The sequence below is a fragment of the Streptopelia decaocto genome, assembly GCF_964273445.1.
Source record: "Streptopelia decaocto genome assembly, chromosome: 2".
In the NCBI taxonomy this organism is placed as follows: Eukaryota; Metazoa; Chordata; class Aves; order Columbiformes; family Columbidae; genus Streptopelia; species Streptopelia decaocto.
The window spans coordinates 51,491,007-51,513,725 of record NC_138655.1 but is presented as its reverse complement, the minus strand read 5'-3'; the positions used below and the strand labels follow the sequence as shown (position 1 = coordinate 51,513,725).

Below are 22,719 nucleotides of genomic sequence, written 5' to 3'. Positions count from 1 at the left end.
TGCTTAATGTGGCACTGTGTGATATCCATATTCTCATAGATCAAATGGAACTATTATATTTACAAGACATAAGTCTTGTCTAAGAAAATGAAGCCAAAAGAAAAAATATTTGCTTTTAAATTGATAGGTTGCTTTCTACAACATAAATTGAAGTGAAAGAAATATGCTTTTGCTGTGAAAGAGAAAGGGCAAATCCTCAGTTCCAGCTGAAATACCCAGTAGTCTCACAGAAACAGAAATTCCTGATTCCAGAAAGTCCTGATCATATTTTCTTGGATGGATGTACTTTACTCTTATGCTAAGAAGTTTTTAAGCTGCATAGAAACACAGTAATTGATGTCATGCTTCATGCGCGACCAATGGACAATCCTTTACACTTGGTGCATTCAGAAAAGAAGCTATTTTTAATAGAGATCTTTATAGCAGTAGCAAAAAATTGGTACAACTGAGAAGATATGCTTCTCCATGCTGTAGTAAAAGCAGCTTTGTGCCTTGTTTTGCAGTAAAACAGGCAAAAAGGAAACACGTTGCTGAGTCAGTGAAAGAATAGATCTTGTAGCTAACTTAAACAGTGAAATATGTTAGTCAAGGGAGTTAAGATTTACCTTCCCCGGGGAATCAAAGAGCTCCCCTTAACCAACCATCCCATCCATACAAAAGGCCAAGAATTCTGATAGAATGCACAAGATGTGGGCTATAATCAAGATCTGATTACCTTGTTGTACATAGCACCCACTTATGCTCCCATCAGCTCCATTAGCTGTATCTTTACCTCTTTGCTCAAAAATGTCCAACAAACAGTTCTATTCAGTCTTCCTCCTTCTCTTACAGCCTTTTCCTTAAGCTTTACTTCTTCATGAAAACCATAATGACTGTTAATTTTAGTTTACAACTAAATACAAAATCAGTGAAGATTCGTGAAACCACTGGATTTTGTTCATCTGGCTGGATTTTTCTCCCATATTTATGTTAGTTCTTCTACATACTTCTACATAAGCACAGTTTGTTTCTGTAATTTATTCCCTACTACCTCAGAGAACAACCATTTTTCTTTATGCTTCACACATAACAAAACAAATGCTGTTCTTATAAAGGTATTTTAAATTATTCTTCTTAAGCTGATATATCAAACTACATAGTATTTGTCTTTTAAGCTAAACTGAAAAAAGAATCACATAGAAATAAAGCCTTATGATATAGTGTCTTCAAGTTTCCTGCTACTTCCTTTTATACTCCAGAGTGCAAATGATTCATAAGATATCACCATATAAGAATTAAAAAAATATTACATAGTTAAAACATGTTAACCTTGGAAAGACTTTAATTAAAAAAAAGCATTTAGGCTATTTACCTTTCTGTTTCGGATGTATCCGCTATATATTGCTTCTTTGTTTTTCTCCTTCTTTTCAAAATCCTCTTTAGAAAGGACAAGTTCATGAACATCCTGAGTTCCTGCAGGTTTGCTTATCATCTGTTTTTATTAAAGAAACACTATTTAAATATCAAAAAAAACTTTTCAAATGAACATAATAAAAAAGCTTAAAGTTGTGATTAAAAGCTAGGACAACAACAATCTGATTACGTAAAAATGTTTTAAAATGAAGTTGAAAATTGACATTTACTTACTCTGGCAGAGTGTCCAACGAAGAACACTGCTTGTTTGCCTCCAACTCCAAAATATGAGATATCACTATTTAAACTACGAGGCACTGGCAAGGGGCGTACATATCCTGAATGATCACTGAGAGTAAAAGTGGCTTTAATTAATTTTCTCAAGACAAATGTCATTTTAAAAAAACCCAAACAAACGGAAAACAACCCACTCGTGATCTAAACAGCTTGTATTAAATTCTTCCTGTGGTCACTTTGTTCAAAAATCCTTCTCCTTAGAGCTGTTACAACCGCAACATTAAAATGTATGTGTATGAAATTCTTGACATATTATTTTTAAAAGGATGATGACAGACTATTTTTCTAAGTCATCTTATAAGACAGTTCTGTCACTCCTAGCAAATCAAATCTTATTCAGTCATACTCTTGTGATTACTACTTAAAGAATGAATCCTGTCTGCAATTGCTAACCTAAAGATACACAAATCCATTCAGTTTCAGGTCACTCTGACAAAGAAAAGAGTGACTTGCAGAACACCTAATCAGAGAGACTGACCTTGCAGCTCTAGGCATTTTGAAGCTCACACAATTAGTTGAGTCTTGCTTTAAGACAAACCTCCAGACCGTTGGATGAAGTGTCCTTTAGCTGAACACTGCTTATTATATGCTAAAAGGATTATGTAATGCAATATGCAAATGTGTAACCAATTGGCTCTTTAATGTGTGAATGCAGTGATAAGATTTTGTAGATAATGGCTGTGAATTTTCTTGCTGGCATGCTGGCTTCATTCCACAGGCTTGCGCAACTCTGTAATAAACAATATTTTGCCTCTATGTGCTACAATTTGGCTCTTTGCACACCGAGTGACAGAATCCTGGTTTTGGTACTACTACACAAGTTCAACTTTCAACCAAATAACTCTTTTGCTCATTACTATCTATGTACTTTTTTTTTTTAACTCACTGAAGTTCAGATGAAAGAGAGGAAAACATTTGACAGAAAGAATCTAACAGAAAAATAAACTATTACCCTGAAAACTTTTCTCCATTGTTAACTCTGCAACAGGGACATGGCCAATAGGTGACGACTACGCAGTTTTAACAGTAGAAGGTGAAAGGCAAATCCCCTTCCCTTTAAGCACGGCAAGATACTAACTGTGAAGCTGCTGCAAATGAAAACGGCTTACAAAGCAAGCCTGATCTTTACAACATCATCCTTTCATAGAAATACTTTTGAGTCAAATCAACTATTAAACACAGTCTTAGAGAGACTATGTATGCAATTGGTAATTAAATTCCATGTCTTTTAAGTCAGCTTTGATGGATGAATAGTTTTACCTAGTCTAAACAAATAGTAGGACAAACATCTGTTTTTAAATCAGAGCAATCCCAAATGAAAAGAAAGTGTAGATGGGTATCCTGGTATAATTTACATCTATCTTCCCATTGAATGGTATCAACCCACGATTTGAGCCTGTAGCTTAAAAATACTATACATTTCTACTGTTACAAAATCTACCTACATCAATTTCAAAAAGCAGTATATTTCTTTACAAATGACTAGATGACCCAGAATAACTTTTTATGCACTTATCTCCAGTTGTTTCACTGACATTAGTCATTTTATTTGGAGATGCTTCCAATGCAGAAAAAACCCCAACACCCTCCTCAGCTATGTTATCACTTTCTACTGCACATTACTTTTTACACTAGTTTCTCACAGGACAAATTACTTAGGATTGAGTCTGTGATCTTCATGTTCAAATTTACTGTCATAGACTTAAAGTATTTAAAAAGTTACTAAGCTCAAGAACTGTATATAACTGCTACTCTGGAACTTTCTACACTAGGGTTAAGTCTGTGGACGATGCCTTGAGATGTAAATGTAAACTTGAGATGTAAACTGTAAAATGAATCCATATTAAGTAGCAAAACCCACTGAAAACCTCCACATTCTTCTTTAAATGCAAAACATTTATTTTGCCTAGCCTCCTTCAAAAATACAGACATCTTCAGGTACAATTTGCATTACATTGTCTACAATTAAGATAAAAAATTAAAAAATAAAATACATAAACCAAAACCCTGTGTTTGTTATTACAGTAGCATAATAGACATGCTTTGCTTAATGAACTACTGAAGGGCTTTCAGGTAACAGATGAACACACTATAAAAAAACCTCTGCAGAACATAGAGTGGCCCTAGCTATACGTAGGCAAGTCAAAGACAGCTTAGAAAGGTCACGAGAATAAGAAAAATGTTCTCATGGTATAATATTAGAAGAGAAGTTTTGGGTAATGAAGCTTCTCTGTTTCCTACCTACAAAAAATGTATCTATTTATATGTAATCATAGAATAACAGGTTTAGCTGTGTTGGTATAGAGATATGTCTTAAAATTATATTCTGTGAAACTTTACAGACTTTACTAATTGTTGTAAAAATGATGAAAACTTTCTAACCTCTCGAAGTCACCTTGTCTTGTAAACTTTGACAATCTATATACAGCCCAGTTGTTAAGCTGTTTAGAAGTCATTCCTCTTCCATTATCGATCACAGCAACAGCTGGTTTTCCTTGGGACTCATCAAATAACTGTTTGGGGGGAAAAAAATAAAAAACAAGGAGCACCAAAAAAAAAAAAAGAAAAGATAATGCAAACTACATCTGAAAAAAGTAGAATATTTCTATCTTACCAATTTTATCTGTATGCTTCGAATACCAGTATTTCGGGATGTAGCTGACAGGGAATTGTCAATCAACTCAGCAAGGGCAAATGCTAAAGAGAATGAATAAAAATAACCCTATTAAAATCTCATTCTCAAAAGATGGCATTCAGAAAACAGACACACGCTCACAGTAGTTTATTCTGAGCAATTACAATAACACATTCCCTAAACACAGACAAGAGCTAAGCACTGTTAGAACCATCAAAAGTGTGTAACATCTTGATTTTTTTTTTTAATCTTTCGTAAGTATATTTTATGATTTATTTAATCACTAAATCTCTCATATCTCTGTTGAAAGTAAGAACACAATTACTGGATGTACCTAGGAGCAGTGATGAACTAACAAACTTCTTACCACAAAACAAACTTGTTCTTTTCCATGTTTAGGAATGAATGTGTGGGATTCATATGAAAGTTCAAAGTATGTAAAAAACTGACTTTGACTTGTTAAAATATTGAAGAAATAAACTCATTTAAAAAAACTCAATGGAAATGTTGTGTAACTTCCATAATAGAAAGTGATTTGTTTACAAAAAGAACACAAAACTGTAAAAATGGTGAAGAATTTAGTCAATGGTAAAAAAACCAAAATTCTGTCAGACATGTGGCAATACACAGCAGAAATAGTTAGCCAAACTACTTGCCCAAGTTTGTTGTTTCTAAACATTAACACTTGAAGTCCTTGTCTAACTAAAGTTAGGACTATCTAACTTTAGTAAAAAAATTGCATTTAATTTAGGACAAGAGCATCAATCTGAAAAAAATCTATCAAGTTCAGATAGATTAATTCACTCTGATTGATCATCCCTAACGAACAGACATTTTATTCAGTCTCTCTGATAAGTAATTTTTATTCCCTACAATTTGCAAGGTTATTCAAAATGCCACAGTGCTAATTACACTGGACATACACTTCAGACATGCAAAATCAATCCCTTGAGTATTAGTATAACACCACTGAAGCATTTGGCATTTTCCCTCAAGTTGTTTCTGAAGTATGAAACCAGTTCTCAGTTTCTTTGCAACTTTCTTTACTGCAGGAGTTGAGCATCAGTTATGTGATCCATACTTACTATTACATATCAAAGAACCATGGCCCTTCATCAACACAGGAAACTGATCAGGCAATGCCCTTAGAGATGTTGTAAGTAAGGAGCTTCAGCTGCAGTACGCTCACACACATTCAAAATTACTGTTTGCTTTAAGAGTCAATTCTTGTACATAATAAAAGTAGATGGATGGCTCAGTATAGCTGTTTTATAAATATTAAATACTGGTGTGTTGCAGAATTTCACAAATGACTTCATTAGGGTCTCAAAGACTGTCATCTGTTGCGGAGTACAGACAAGATCAAGAATTGACTTAAAAACATATGAAAAGTTTCTCACAAATACCTGAAGCTCATTAGGTCTCTTTTAGAGAGAATGATGATTTAAAGCACTCTAACAAGCTGCTTTAGTAATAACAAAACAGAAGAAAACGAGGAAAAAAAGTTTACTTTTCCCTTAGTAGTAGTAATATTGCTTTACTACTAAAGAAAAAAAAAAAATCAATGGACTTCAAAAAGACAACATTGAGACCCCATTTTAAATCACTTCTCTGACTCTCAGTCTCTCTTCATAAGAAAGGTGCTCTAGGCCCCTAATCATCTTCATAGCCCACAGCTGGACTCCCTCCAGTAATTCCTTGTCCTCCTTAAGCTGGGGAGCCCAGAACTGGACGCAGTTCTCCAGATGCGGCCTCACCAGGTCAGAGTAGAGGGGAAGGAGACCCTCCCTTGACTTGTTCGTCACACTTCTTAATGCACCCCAGGATACTGTTGGTTGTCTTGGCCACAAGGGCACACTGTTGACTCATGGTCAACCTCCTGTCAAACAGAATTCCCAAGTCCCTCTACAGTGCTGCTTTCCAGCAGGTCCACCCCTAACCTGTACTGATACCTGGAGTTATTCCTCCCCAGGTGCAGGAACCTACACTTGCCCTTGTTGAACTTCATGAGGTTCTTCTCTGCCCACTCCTCCAGCCTGTCCAGGTCTCTCTGAATGGTAGTACAGCCTTCTGGTGCGTTAGCCCTTCCACCCAGTTTGGTATCGTCAGCAAACTTGCTGAGGGTGCACTGAGTCTCTTCATCCAGGTCATTGATGAACAGGCTGAACAGAACTGGACCTGACACTGACCCCTGGGGAACCCCACTAACTACAAGCCTCCAAACAGACTCTGCACCATTGATCACAACCCTCTGAACTCTGCCATCCAACCAGTTCATGATCCATCTCACTGTGCATTCATCTAGCCCACACTTCTTCAGCTTGCCTATGAGGAGGTTGTAAGGGATGGTGTCAAAAGCCTTGCTGAAGTCAAGGTAGACAATGTCCATTGCTCCTCCCTTGTCTACCCAGCCAGTATAACATCATAGAAGGCTATCACGTTGGTCAAACATGATTTCCCTCTGGTGAACCTGTGCTGACTACTCCTGATAACCTTCTTTTCCTCCACTTGCTTGGAGATGACGTCCAGAATGAGCTGTTCCATCACTTTTCCAGGGATGGATGTGAGGCTGACTGCCCTGTAGCTTCCTGGGTCATCCTTCTTGCCCTTTTTGAAGACTGGAGTGATGCTGGCTCTCTTCCAGTCCTCAGGCACCTCTCCTGTTCTCCAAGACCTTTCAAAGATGATGGAGAGTGGCTTTGCAATAAACATCTGCCAACCCTCTCAGCACTCATGGGTGCATTCCATCAGGGCCCATGGATTTGTGGATGTCCAGTTTCTACAGACAATCTCTAACCTGTTCTTCCACAACCAAGGGAAAGCCTTCCTTTTGCCCACTTTCTCTTCTGTTTCTAGGGTCTGGAAAACCTGAGGGCCGGTCTTAGCAGTAAAGCCAGAAGCAAAGAAGGCATTCAGTGACTGTGCCTTCTCTGTATCATCTGTCACCAGGGTACCCTCCTCATTCAACAGCAGACCTACATTTTCCCTAACCTTCCTTTTGTCGCTGATATACTTGAAGAAGCCCTTCTTGTTGTCTTTGACCGCCTTGGCCATATTTGCTTCTAAATGGAGCCTGGCCTTCCTCACTGCATCCCTGCATACCCTAACAGCCTCCTTGTATTCCTCCCAGGTGGTCTGTGCCTTTTTCCATGTTTCATAAACATCTTTCTTCCACCTGAGTTTTGACGTATCTATTCATCCATGCTGGCCTCTTACTCCCTTTACTTGATTTCTTCCTCATAGGAATGTATCGGTCTTGGGCTTGGAGGAAGTGATACTTGAATATTAGCCATCTCTTTTGGACCCTCCCTACCTTCTAGAGACCTGTCCCATGGGATTCTTCCAAGCAGGACCTTGAAGAGGCCAAAGTTCACCCTGCTGAAGTCCATGGTTTTAGTCCTACTTATTTTCCTGCTTCCTTCATGCAGGATCTCAAACTCTACCATCTCATGGTCGCTGCAGCCGAGGCTGCCCCCAATCATGACATCTCCAACCAGTTCTTCTTGGTTTGTTAGGACAAATTCCAGCAACAAGACTCTCCTACAGCCCAGGCTACCACCAACGTTGGTTGACCTTTCCAATAAGTTCCTCTGCATTGGTGAACAACAGGTCCACTAATGCATCTCCTCTGCTTAAGCTTTCTATAACCCAGATTAGGAAGTTATCAATGCACTCCAAGTGTCTTCTAGACTGCTTGCAGCTCACTTTGCCAGTTTTTCAGTGGGTGTCAGGGTGATTGAAGTCCCCTAGCAAGATCAAGGCCTGCAAGTGTGATGCTTCCTGTAGCTGAAGTAAGAACATTTCATCAACATCCTCCCTGTAGTAGTTTAACCTTGGCTGGTAACTAGAACCATGTGCCACTCACTCGCCCCTCCCCCCATGCCAGTGGGATGGGGAAGAGAATCGGGAAACAAAAAGCAAAATGCATGGGTTGGGATAAAAACAGTTTTAAAGAACAGCAAAAGGGAAAAGATAAACAATAACGATGAAAGAATATACAAAGTGAGAGATACACAATGCAATCGCTCACCACACAGCAACACCAGTGTACAGCCTGCTCCCAAGTAGCAATCCCCTGGCAGGAATCACAAACACTGCTCCCATGCACCTGCTCCTAAAGAGCAAATACCCAAACCACACTTGTCACTCAAAAGACAATCACACCAGTGCCCCAGAGAGCAGCAACATCCCTGAGCAGCAAGTGTCCTAAAGCAGTGAGGGCTCCTCCCCACGGCCAGCTCTCCAGTTTTATATAGAGCATGACCTTCTATGGTATCTAATATCCCTTTGGCTAGTTTGGGTCAGTTGTCCTGTCTGTGTCCTCTTCCAGCCTCCTGTGAAAATTAACCCTATCCCAGCCAACCCAGTACACTCCCCTTGATCAGGTAGCCTGTATTAAACATGAACCACGACGTCTCCTTTCTTGGCTTGGTCTCCAGTTTTCACAAATAAGGTCTTGACCTGTACACTGCTGTTTTTCAAAGACAGTTCTGTGCAGCTATTCCATTTTTTTTATGTAGAGGGCACCCCCCCGCCCCCCGTTCCTTGCCTGTCCATCCTGAACAGTTTATAGCTATCGATTGCAGCACCCCAACCCCTTAGTTTCTTAGTTTAAAGTGTTATTCACTAAGTCAGCCATTCTGCCAGCAATGCTTTATGATCTCTCCCAGCATGCAAAGTAGGGTCAATAGGTGAAAAAAATGGTAACTAGTTCAACATATACAAAAAGAGATGACACGTTACATGACATGCAATTAAGCTTGAGGCTCAATACCACAAAATATTGTGAACGCTAAAGATATTGGGGTATTCTTTGAACCACACAAGTTCATGGAAAAGAACAGCCCACAGACAGGAACTCCAAAGTCCTCAAATCGCTTTTGTTGCATCTCTGCATGACCTTTCTGTTCTCCTGGTATTTCTCAGGTTCTGATACTGACTGCTGGTAGGAACAAAACATGGATCTAGACAGAATGCTTCGCACGGTCTAATACAGCAGTTCCTGTACACAGAGATACATATACCACTGACCAGACTACAGGGTGTTTCAAAAAGATGGACCCAACATGTTACAATTACAGAAAAATTTACAAATGAATTATCAAGTTTTAGTAACTCTTTTATAAATGCTCTTTGTTCCATTTACCTGCTGTATGGGCTGTAAGAGTTTCATTCATAGGTGGTTTGTGGCTGCAGAAGTATAGTGACTTCAACTCGGGTCTATCTTTTTGAAACAACCTGTATTAGTACACTTTAAGCACAGAACCCTTGAACCAAAACAAGTGTCTTTGGCAGGATGAAAAACAAATGAAGTGCAGAAAGAGGGAGGGGCCAAAAGGAGAATGGTACTTAAAAATATAGTTGCTATTTATAGATGTTGAGACTGTTTTGAAACAGAAATCGCTGTGGGAATGGTATAATGCTTGAGTCTGGATGTTTGCATCTTCTCCTGTAGAATTTTGAGCCTGCTGTAACTAATATGTACATACTTAAAAAGTAATCACAGCCACAGACGTAATTTTCAGAGAAGCCATAAACAGAAATAATTTTTTTTAATAAAAGAATATGAAATGCTGGTTACATATTTAATATACCAGTCAGATAAAAACTAAAGCAGCATCTTTTAAAATAAATACTTGTTCTTGTTGGTAAGTTAAGCCCTGTAGAACCACAGATGAGACAGCAGACAAAATTTTATGGCAGCTCATACAGAAACTGTTCACCAGGTTAAAACACAAAGTCTGTTTTAAGTACAGGAGACAATAACCTGGTAGCACAAATGCTGACCTATCTGGATGACATTGGCAAGATTATTATTAAGACTGAAATAATTTTACTTCTAAAATATTCAAACTTCTTAAAGAAGTATTTGAGCAGGTACCTCTGTAAATCTGGATTCTTACACAGCCATTTTGAGTCATTTTCAAAAGAAAAAATATATAAAGAAACTGTAAAAGAAAAATTAACTATGTAAGACTGTACTTTTTCACCAGCTCTAACTAAAAGCTAAATTGCTCATAACCACATTATATCTTTTACAGAAGATTATTTTGTTAAGTACTTACGCAATGGATTTTGCCCTTCGCTGGCATAGTACTCGTACATGCCACTTTTAACAAGTGTATCATAGTGCGGCAGGAAATCAATTCGCTCCTTGGTTGCCGAAAGCAGCGTTTGATCAACTGACTGTAGCAGATATAAAGTAACTCCATCTTGAACAAGTTCGCCTGCAATGAAGATGAAATACACAGTATACTGAAGAGCATTCACTGCACCAGTCAACTTCTGCTCTCAAAACACAGAATCACAGAACGATAGGGATTGGAAGAGACCTCCAAAGATCATCTAGTCCAATTCCCCTGCTGGAGCAGGAACACCTAGATGAGGTTACATGGGAAGGCATCCAGGCAGGTTTTGAATGTCTCCAGAGAAGGAGACTCCACAACCTCTCTGGGCAGCCTGTTCCAGTGCTCTGTCACCCTCACTGAGAAGAAGTTTCTTCTCATATTTAAGTGGAAACTCCTGTGTTCCAGTTTGTATACACTGCCCCTTGTCCTATCTCTGTTATCACAAAGAAGAGCCTAGCTCCATCCTTGTGGCACTCACCCTTTACATATCTATAAACATTAATGAGGTCACCCCTCAAGTCTTGTCTTCTCTTCTCCAAGCTAAAGAGACCCAGCTCCCTCAGCCTTTCCTCATAAGGGAGATGCTCCACTCCCTTCATCATCTTCATTGCCCTGTGCTGGATTCTCTCCAGCAGTTCCCTGTCCTTCTTGAACTGAGGGGCCCAGAACTGGACACAATATTCCAGATGTGGTCTCACCAGGGCAGAGTAGAGGGGAAGGAGAACCTCTCTCGACCTACTAACCACCCCCCTTCTAATATACCCCAGGATGCCATTGGCCTTCCTGGCCACAAGGGCACAGTGCTGGCTCATGGTCATCCTGCTGTTCACCAGGACCCCCAGGTCCCTTTCCCCTACACTGCTCTCTAATAGGTTGTTCCCCAATTTATACTGGAACCTGGGGTTATTCCTACCCAGATGCAAGACTCTACACTTGCCCTTGTTATATTTCATTAAGTGTTTCCCCGCCCAACTCTCCAGCCTGTCCAGGTCTCGCTGGACAGCAGCACAGCCTTCTGGCATGTCAGCCACTCCTCCCAGTCTTGTGTCATCAGCAAACTTGCTGAGAGTACACTCTATTCTCCCATCCAAGTCATTGATGAATATATTGAATAATACTGGTCCCAGTACTGACCCTTGAGGCACTCCACTAGATAGAGGCCTCCAACTGGACTCTGCCCCACTGATCGCAACTCTCTGGCTTCTTTTCTTCAGCCAGTTCCCAGTCCACCTCTCTAGTACAGGTTTAGCATCAGGTAATCTCTGTATTTTCTTAGGTGTTGACTACTCAGCCTCCTAGCAACAATATTTATTTTAAAATATTTTAATGTTTCCAAGCTTAATAATGCAAGTTTTCTCAGTTGACAACTATTTACGTGCCATTTTTTCCTATCATTTACCAAATTTGAGAAGGAAGGTAAAAAATTACTTTGTATAATTGTCATCATGCTAATGAGTAGTTGCTAAAAACTTATTTGTGAAAGTCAATTTTGTAACAATTCTTGCCAAACTATGATAGGATTTTCACTTGCAGTGAATTATTCCATGTCATAGCACATAAACATTCATCATGCAATTTTTACAATCAATATAAGAAATAGCTGTATTTATTCCACCATCTAAGGTACTTACTGAAGTTGTCTTCTGTAATTTCCTTCCTGTTTGTTGTGGTGATAACAAAGTTTTCATCAGTTTTTATGCCAAATGCCTACAAAAATTGGAGGTTATTCAGTTATGATAATGAAGTACTCCACAAAGTATTCAGATAAATGAAAAAACAACAGTGGTCTTCCCATTCACTTTGCCACAAGCTACTGAGAAGTGACCAAATATTTTTCCCATATGAACTCAGAAGTAGAACACAGATTAATTCCAGAACTTAACTTCATTTGCTTCCTCAACTTAGCCAAACTGTCCATATGAGAGTAGTTTGGGTTTTTTTTTACCTGCTTAAAATATGTTTCAGGGAGCAACAGAAATTTTAGGGAGGAGGAACTGTCTTATATATAATCACCTTGAGGGCTGAAGAACGAGACTGAACAGCACTACTTCAGACTGCACAACTACAACAGCAATAGCCATGATCTAGAGTGTGTCATATATTTAACTGCACCATTTTGAGAGTTCTTAAAGTTGGATACACATTAAAGTCTTTGTTCTTCAATTATATCATACATTAAAAAAAAAAAAAAAAGGTTTTCTTAAAGAAAATTCTTTGCCGTTAAAACACTGAAGTATATTCTTCTGAACCTAAACAATTTTCACTGCTTTGCTGCCTCCAACTTGAATATGTTTCTGTAGCTTTGGACTTTTTATCCTGCTTTCTACATACATTTAAATGCCTCTATATATGTCCTGATTTACAACACTAATCTCTCTCTCAAAATATTAAACTAAATATTTCTATTTTCTCCTGCCATTCCAGGTCTTTGAAATTCAAGAAGTCAGCTCTGGTTTTGTTTAACTCCATCAACCCCTTCAGTCCTGTGGTCACGACAGGTGCTTTCTGTGGTTTTAGTCAGATTCTTCCTTGAAGCTCTTGCACTCCCTGTAGTAGCTTGCCCTCATCATTTCCCATACCTTTATTTCCATCCCTAGTACTCAGACTCACAGAAATATTTTTAAAATACTGCTTAAGATTTCATTAGAAGTCTGCTTTACATGTCTCAGTTTCCATCTCCCTGGTTGCAGCTATGTTAAAGATACAATTAGTGTCCACCAGTAAAATCAGCAAAACTGTCAAATTTCTCATAGCACTTAGTGCAAGTGAAACAAACAGAGATCACATGAAAAGCCTGATGTTCAGACTTAGGAGTCTGGAGTAATTATTACTTTTTAACTCTTATATGTTCATATCACTTCAACTTAACCTCTCACATTACACAAGTTTCCACATGGCAAACCTGTGCAGGAAAAAGAAAAAAAATTGCTCAGAGCAAGTAAAATAAGCAATAAAAATATGGCTACTATAAAACTAACATCCTACTGTACCATTTGAGGTTAACTGTTAATATAGAATAACTGAACTGGAGAGTTTTACATTTGAAAGCACAGATAAGCATCTTTTCCCTCCAGGTATAATTACAGCTTCACTGTTTTCTCTACCTCCCAAAAGCTCTTCTATTTCCAAAATCTTATGATGAGTGCAGTATTTACTTCAAGGCAGCAAGAAGTTAGGAGGAAGTAGTGCATGCACAAGACAGTAGCCTGCTAACCAAGGAGGGGGAGCCTCCTACTTCTGGTTCTCTCTCTTGTACTACGGGTGAGCCTCAACTAAGCCACGGGTGAGCCTCAACTAAGCTGACTGCAACAGCCTCGCAGGCAGAGCTAGACCTGTATTTCCTGGGTGAGTCCAGTGTTTCTGTATCTACTGGCAGCAGGTCCTTTCTGTTTCATTCCAAATAACTGTCATTTCAAGATAAGCTACTAGGCAGGTTCATGGACCAAACTTGGCAGTCCTCACTGCAGATAACCTGCTTTTCTTGTCTATGCAGGAATTTAAGAGGCTGCATCCTTTGTAAACTTTGGCCACCTTAGAAAATATCTCAGTTTGAAAGCTTCAATTGTATATAAGAGCTATTTGTTTTACTTCCTCCTTCCCTCTGTTCTATACTCCAAGTTATCTCAGCCCCTGTCTCTTCCTGCTATGCCAGGTAGTGGTGGTGAGGTGGCTGCACAGTTGTCCCATTATGTGGATGTGGTCTCCAGGAAGATGAGTTTGTCAATCCCTGAATAAAAGTGAACCTACTGGGCAATTTACTTGAACAGCTGATGATAGTTTATCAGAATCTAATGAAACATGTTTGGGCAAATGTTTCATTTCTCACTAAGATCCTCGCGTGTAAGAGACATCATTTGTTGACTCGATATACAAGTTCAGGTTTTACTGCTGAGGCCCATTCAGCCTAGCATCGTGCCCTCTTTCAAATAAGCACCCAATTCTTGACTTCAGAAGATTCACATGACAACGCAGCAGTACATTCAGATTACATATTTGTTCGTTATTTTCATGATGTGATTTTTATTTCATCAAAGTCTTGAAGAGTACAGTAGAATCACTATACTCAGCAATACCTCTGCATATTCACAGTGAAAGTATATTTAGAAGTTATTGTGTAAAAACAGCTAGGTAGAAAGCTTTTTTTTTTTTTTTTGATACAAAAGAAAAGACTTTTGGGAAAAGACAAAGACAAGCTCCAAATTAATCCACAATGTAGGAGGAAAAAAAATAATAATTGTATGTTCTCTAAAAAGCGAGGTAGATATGTGAAAAGACAAGGAATTCTAAACTATTGGTAACATACAATCACTGCATGCAAAAGTCAAAATGTTACGAACAGTCATATGCACATGAAGGAGAAAAATGTCACCTAAGAAGTACAGAAAATTATATCAATGAACTAAATTTTGAATAGTCTGAGAAAACAACCACAGCTGTTCACAAAGAGCCATTTAAATTGTTTGCTAAGGCACACTTGGGGGTGTACTGAGTGTACACTGCAGGGTTTTGATGCCAGAGGGCTCTAGGTGTGACCAGTGCAAGAGGAGGCCATGAATTGCCCTGAGCAAGTCACAGCCAGTCCCAGATGGCTCTCAAACTGAGGGAAACCACCCACTGCAAGCCAGAATTTCAACAAGGATACATGGCGCTGCTTCTCAAACATACTGAGGAAGAAATATAGGAGACAAACAAGAAGCAACAAAGGGGATGGATCAGATGAGACATTGCTGGGGACAGCACAAGAAACACATTAGAAGTGTGGTGCTTCATGCCAGAGCAGGGATGGCCCCAAAGGCGCTGAGGTCCATGGTGGACCCACGTCAGGGCAGGGAACTTCCTCTCTCTGTCCTCATACTCCTATGGGGCTGCGGCCTGTGGACAACCCATCAGAGCAGAAGAAAATCAGTAAAGAGCATGGACGAGGAACAGCAGCAGAGGGAAACCCTGCACAGGACCCTGACCTCTTGCACCACGTGTTGCCTTACCAAAGAAATTGAGACTAACCAAGTGTTGCACATGGGGAAAAGGGAAGCTCACACTAGGAATGGAGGAAGAGAAGTGTATGACAGGAGATGAGCTTGGGTGGAAAGGTATTTCCATAAGTCTTTGTTTAATTGCTACCCCAATCAATAATCAAAAGTTTTAGCTAACTGAAAGTAAGTTAAAATAAGGAAAATTCCCCAAGTCTGTTTTGCCCACAGCAGGACATTAGTCATGATTGCTATGAAATGATACATAAGCCAAAAGCTCTCTTTGTTCAAACAAAAGAAATGGATTCTTTATAAACTAGAGGCTCAGTCTGGAGCACTGCCTATGTTTCATGATGAATAAATAAAGCTAATAGCTCTCAATTTATTGGTGGAGGTTTATGACATGAGATTAAAATAATGCTAAGAGCCTAAAACAGCCAAATGAATGCCAGATGCCCAAGACGCTTTCAGTAGGGCAGCCTGCAGGGGCAATATATGAAAGCGTGAAGGAATGGTGATTTCTCTAACCCTTAAATCTGCATGAAGAAGCAAGGTTCAATTTATATACTTGCTTCAGTCATGCTTTTTCTTTGTAAACTAAAAAATAAAAAGTCAAAACAAAAAACACAAACCCACAAATCACAGACAACTGCTCAGCAGATGAGAATCCTTCAAATAGGCCTCAGTTTCTTTCCTCTGTTACATACTCACACACAAGCACCAAAGCAAATTTTGCCACTATTTGATCTGAACATGCACTAGGAGGTTTACCTGGCTACTAAGCCAACTGGAACACTTAAAAGTCAACATATATTTCACCTCTAGATTTACTATCTGCCTTGGAAAAGGTGTTCAACAATGAAATGTTCAGTTTTGTGTGTATACCACAGCTTGCAATAACCTGGACAGGCCTGAAGTGGTGAAGGAGAAATAACACACTGCTTCCAGTGGTCCTCCAGGCTATTACCATGAAATAGTAATTGCTGGTGGTGATTTTTCAAACTACAGAAATGGAACAGTCTCACACATGACAGACATAAAACAGTGAAATCAAAACAACAATATTTTTAGAGAAGATGTTCAATCCCTTGCAACCCACACTATTCCAACATAAACAATTGTTTCTTACAGTCAGTAACTTCCATACCTTTAAAGTGTTCTGCCTCCTACTACAGTAACTATTCCCAGCAGGCAGACATATAAGAATGATGTGAAGAACTGGCCACAGAGCTTGGCAATGTAGCCAAGGGCTAACAGAGACACACAGCCACCTTCCACAGAGTGGCACCTAGCTCAGAAATTATTTTGTTGGTAAAACAACTGTACTACCAATGTGAAACTCTTAAAGGGAACCTGAAATGTATCAGCTAATTGTAAAAGAAATCTGGAAATGGCATTTTCAGTGCCCTCCTATAGAGCTACTAATTTTCACAAAATGTATTTACACATCTCAGCTACCTAACATGGTAAAAGAAATACACATTTACTTTGAATATTTTACACTGATCCAGCAGCTTCATCATGGGGACTTGTTTAGGAACCTAAAAAATGATCCTAAATGCCACATCCAGACTTTGAGAGCCCTGTAGCCTTCTGTAACTTTGCATGTGATTAACTGAATATTTCATGCTATTTGCCAATTTATCACCTGAAAGATACACATTTACCTTTTAGCTATCCTGCTTTATTTTACACAGTAAAATTAATTATCAGTCCAAACTGAGAAAAATCTATTAAATCAAAAAATGGATGAAACTACAAAACACATTTAAGGAAACACATTTTTTTTCTCAAATCACAGATTTTCAAATCAATAACTGTCTTTCAGTAGTGCTTACAGATATTGAGATATTCGTGTCATCTTTCAGTTATACATACAACAACATATTAAGGTCATTAATACAAATTAAAAATGCAGAAAGTAAGATATAAACAGATTAAGTGGAGAAAAAAGCCTTGATGAAAATAATTGAGAATAACTGTATGTAACTCATAAGAGTGCTAATCAGATAAACTAAGTCCATTGTTGGGTCAGCTGGTCACAACATGATAACTTACTGATGATCTGGGAGCAATGATCTGGTACTGAGTGCTCATGGTAGCAGAGCAAGTGTTGTAACAACTATCTTTAATCATAATCTGAATGAGTTTGCCTAATGTCAGAACATAAACATACATAATCTTTGGACACCAACAGAAAGGAGATCCAAAAGTTTCTAGAAAAGCAGTTGCATTGAAAAAAATAAGTCAGCTATTATTTCTAAGCATTTCTCAGAGCTCAAAGCAAAGAGTTGTATATTACAGAAATACAGGAACACCAAGTAGTCCATATCTTCTGGGCAGATTGTCACTAGACACAACATACAGACAAAAAACAGCAGTGAACACCAGTGTTCTGAAACATTTTCCAGCCATTCTTTATTGACACGGTCACCTCCATCAAAGAACAAATTACAGAAGACAACATTTGCAGAATTTCAAGTGCATTGTCCTCTGTCCTACTTAAAAGTTTCACTACTTTCAGAAGTTCAATTGTTACATTCTAAATATTTACAAAAATATATAAATCTATCAATGAAAGGTGTTAAGAAGTGAACAGATGGTTCAACAGAAACTCTAAGAACATCACTACCTATCACAATTGCAGTAACAGAAGAAGTTTCTATGCAGTATCTTAATATTATATTTTTTTTAAAAAAGAGAGAAAAAGAAGAGAGAAACTGCATTACAGAAGCTCTCTACTGAAGCCACATACATAAATCTATGAAATCTTGTCCAGAACACTGAGTTAAGCCAGATACCTTTTCAAGATTTGCAAGACTTAACAAGTGGAAAGAAGCTGGGGACCCTAGAATTTATGCAAAGAGTATGCTGTCATTACTAGAACTTTTTTCAGAGTCTGGACAAATACAGGAACTTTCACCAGACCATCACAAGCCATTGTGCCTAAAAGCTACAATCACAAATATTAATGAGTGAAGGTATCAGCCAAAATTTTGACATCAACTCCACACAGCTTCTACTATCAAAATAGTTTGTATGGCGACATAACGGCATGACTTATTTAAGTAACAAGAATTTGGATACCACTTGTCGAAAGTAAAAAAAAGAACACTTAGTCACATCTAAGACGTTGCGCCTGGAAAACGAATGCTAAAGGAACACAGTTACTTTGAATCTGACCATATTACCAGCACTGAAATTTGAGCATGAACTTAAAAACCACACGGCCTTCCAAATCACTCAACACTTAGTAAAGTAGTACCTAAGTGCACAAAGGTACACAAACTGCATCCTTCTTCCCACTAAAATGTCAGTAACAAAGATGCAAACACAAGCATTTCAGTGAAGCCTGAAATACAATATGACAGTTTTGGAAAAAGGCTTACAATATTGTTGCCTCTTATACACACCTCACAGTATCTCAATCTTACAATATCTCCTTACAGTATCTCCAACAGTTAATTTTCAAAATTAAGGAAAAACTTGTTTTGTGTATGTATGGCATGTTCAAAATATATGTATTTTTAGCTTCTGATTATACAAAATCTTGAAAAGTAAATGAACATAGGTTTTATAATACAAAAATATAACTATTACAAGATGACAAGACAGAGAGAACATGAATCAGCTCCTAAATCAACATCTCGGTGGCTGATTCTCCTGTCTAAAATCAGTTATTTTGCTACACAAAGAGGAAAATACCTTCTCCCTGCATTATGAAAAAGACACAAGTCTCAGAAGTAGCAGCCTAAGACCATGCCTCCAGGCATTTAAGTATTTTCAACTCAGAATCTTTGCATACTGCAATAAGGTTTAATTTCATTTTTACAAGACTTACATTCTCCTTTGACTCCTACATATCCAGTTTTATCCAAAGGAATTCTCTTATACCACAAGATAATGTTCACAGCAGAAGTAGTTCCAACAGCTTAATATTTCTGGTGCCCTTGTCAGATATTACCGCCCCCTTAGCCCAGCTGGCAGACTGGAAAATGTATGTGTATGTGCACCTTCACTGCTATAGTAGAATCATTCAGTCACATGACAAACCACTCATGAAAGTCAACTTAAAGGTGAGACTGTACTGAAGTTGAGCTACCAGACAGGATACCCATGGAAACAACATTACTAGATATGCAGCATTTGCCTGATCATGGACTCAGATGGTCTCTAATAGCTTTAATTGGAGGAAAGCAAATACAACACTCTACCTTAGTCTGAACAATTCAAAACTTGCTTATCAAAAGAACCTTTCTTCCAGAACTTCCATCACTTCCCTGACATGTTTTCAGCACCATGAAGTGGACAAAGTCTGTCCCATCAGGTGAGCCCATTCATCACCTTTTTCCTGAAAGTAGTTAGTTGCAACTTTCAAGATGCCAGCAATTCAGCACTTAGGAGTACAACACCCAGAGAAACACAATGCTTAAAACTTCCAGAGGTGTTGAGATGTCAGAACACTCTTCCAGAAGCCTAAGAAGAACCCATACGCTCTTGGTGTGGGAGACATCAAACTTCCTGGACCTCAGCCTGTCCAGTTCCCACTGCACCAACATCTACTGGTCATGTCAAACCAAGTGTCTCAGCATGCTTTCAGAGTAAGATGTCCCATGTGTAAGATAATGAAATCTCCAACATGCAAAGAGTCACCATACTGAAATCAGCTGTGACAGAGGTACCTCTGACTGAACTTGCATTCAACACAGTATTGGAGAAGACCTTTCTCTAAAGGAATGATCATTTGAGGTTCTTGTTGCACAAGTTTATAAGAGTATTTACTCTCATCCTTAAGACCCCAAAACAGCCACCAGGACTGGTGATAAGGATTATGGTGTTGACATTGTAAGAAACTACACCTCAAAATTCTATTTTGACAGCCACCAAATGCAAATACACCAAATGCTATGTTGCACACCTGAGCAGCCTGCCTAATGGCAATACTGACCCTACAATGTCAATATGTTTCTGATAAGAAAATTATGAAGCTCTTTGTAGCCAAGACCAGTCACATTTGTGATGATTGTTTCTTTCTGTATAAGACTGCAAACACACCAAAAGCTCTGTGAATTACTGAACACTATAAGGATGCACAGACAGAACTCAGTGAAGCAGCACATATGAAAAAAGACTTGAAAAGACTCCCTTGCCTGTAACAAGTTGCAAACTAGTGTGAACCTCAGCCCATCAATTAATTCCAAAAGCCAGGAAAAAAGATGGTTTAATCATTAACACGCCTGCCCTGAATACTGAAAATATGAAGTGTCTTTGCAACTCATCAGCTAGGTATAGTTGAAATGGGATCCATTAAAACAACTCTTGGAAGACATAATGTAATACTTACTTCAAGATACTCACAGAAGATACAAACCCTACTAATGACACTCCATTAAGGATGATGTTGATTGTTAGAATGCCATGAACCCAATCCACTGTCTGACTTCTCAGAATGTTACCCTTTATAAAGTGTACTGATTTCTGCATTCCATTCAGTTACTTGTTTCTTCCAGTCTCTGGAACTTGAAGGGGCTCTGACCAGGTCAAAGGATGTGCTAACACTCCATAGCCAAGTCACTGCTGAGTAGTAGCACCTCAAGTAGCAGTACAGACTCAGACCTCTAACAGAATATGTCATTTTGAACACTGAAGTAGAACCGTGTGAGGAGGAGGCAGTCGTGTGTGACAGCTACTCCTGCTGACACTCATAACTCAAAGCTCACAACACACTAGGAAAGCAGGAAACCACTGTCCAGACATTGGACAAACCAAGCAATTTCCTTCAAGAGTTTAATATCCTAGAGAACAGAGTGCAAATTACACTAAAAAACCTAAAATATAATGTTTTATCAGACTAAAGTAGTGCACAATTTACAACTGATTTTCCTGTGCATCTCACAACACAAAACATACTTGGGAAGCTAATAGGTTTATGGCATTTATTACTCCCTCAGAAAACGAAACCATGACAGAAAATGGGTGTTGCCTGCTGCTATCTCTGGTAAATGAAAGTGAACAGTCTGTACGTAGAAACAAACCTCCACCCCCGAGAGAGCTGAAGACAGCATAAGTTCTCATTTTGCTTAAAGAAGGGAAAGAGAACTAAAAGTGTGAACGGGACAGGAAAGAACGAACTAGGTTAAGTATTTAAAAGGCAGCCACCACTGTGGGGTCCAGAGACAGTTCACGACAGAAAACGACTGGCACTTCTGGCCGACACGTCGGACAGCACAAATAGCACCTCTCCAACCCTCGGCTTCCCCGCACCGCCCCAGGGACACCGCCCCATGCGGCCGCCTCCGTCAGTTCCCCGCGCGGGGGAGCTCCTGTGCCGCCCGCTCCGCTCCCGCCCGCCGCCAGGGGCAGCTGCTCCCGCCACAGCGCCCCACACCGCCGGCCGCCCCGCGCGGGTGTTTTCAGCGCGGCGGGCCCAGTGCCCGGTGGAAGGGGATGCCAAGGCAGCGGGCGCGGTGTCTCCTCTACCCCCGCCCAGCCGTCCCGGCAGGAAAGTTCGGGAGTAGGGTGAGGAGGCAGCCGCGGCGGTCCGCTCCCCCCGGGGCAGACGGAGGCGGCCTCCCCGCCCCGGCTGCTCAGCGGACCCCCTCGCGCCTCCCCTCACACATGGGGCTGCGGCCGCGAGGCGGAACGTTGGCGGCGGTTGAGGCGCCCCCCGGCCGCGCCTGCCCCGCCGCCGCGCCCGCTCCCCTGCCTTCCCTCCCCCACCGCCCCCGGTACCTGGCAGACGGCGCTACGGAAACCGCGGTAGTTGGCGTTGCCGTAGCTGAGCACTTTCTCGTCCGGATCCGCCTGCTCCCGCCGCCGGTCGAAGAGAAACACGGTGCGGTCCCCGCTGCCGCGAGGCGTCGCCAGCGCCGGCCTGCGAGCTGCGCGGCTTCCCGCTGCTGCCATGTTGGGGAGCCGAAGAGACGGAAACCGTCCCGCAGCGATGGCGGCGGCGAGAGCGGTATCTGCTGCTCGGCCCGCGAGCTCCCCCGCCTGGCGCTGCCCCGCCTCGCGCACGGAAGCCCCGGCCGGGGAAGGAGGAGGAGCCCGGCGGGAGGTCCGGAAGCGGGGGGCGGTGGTGGCGTTGCGACGGCTGTGCGGGGAGCGGTTTGGAAGCGAAAGCGCGCCTCACCGCCGCGACCTCGGAACGAGTTCACTCCTTCCCGCCGCCCGTCACTTCCACCGCCGCCCCTCCTGCTGCAGCCCCGCCCCGCCGGGCGGCGGTTGTGCTGTTGGTGCTGGTACCGCCGCTGCCGCAGGAGGCGCTCGGGCGGCCCCGGCGGTGGAGCCGCGTGCT

General features: G+C 40.5%; 1 protein-coding gene across 1 annotated transcript in view; it reads right to left on the bottom strand.

Annotated features, from left to right (window-relative positions):
* SMCHD1 (structural maintenance of chromosomes flexible hinge domain containing 1) overlaps positions 1–22,481 on the bottom strand; it is an 86,107-nt gene extending 63,626 nt beyond the window's left edge. The window contains exons 1-7 of the mRNA XM_082046578.1: positions 22,155–22,481; positions 12,084–12,159; positions 10,390–10,551; positions 4,304–4,386; positions 4,072–4,202; positions 1,627–1,741; positions 1,352–1,471 (exon numbers count right to left, since the gene is read on the bottom strand). Of these exons, the coding sequence (XP_081902704.1) occupies positions 1,352–1,471; positions 1,627–1,741; positions 4,072–4,202; positions 4,304–4,386; positions 10,390–10,551; positions 12,084–12,159; positions 22,155–22,328 (861 nt within the window). The 5' untranslated portion in view covers positions 22,329–22,481. The remainder of the gene's footprint in view (positions 1–1,351; positions 1,472–1,626; positions 1,742–4,071; positions 4,203–4,303; positions 4,387–10,389; positions 10,552–12,083; positions 12,160–22,154) is intronic.
* Between the last annotated feature and the right edge of the window lie 238 nt (positions 22,482–22,719).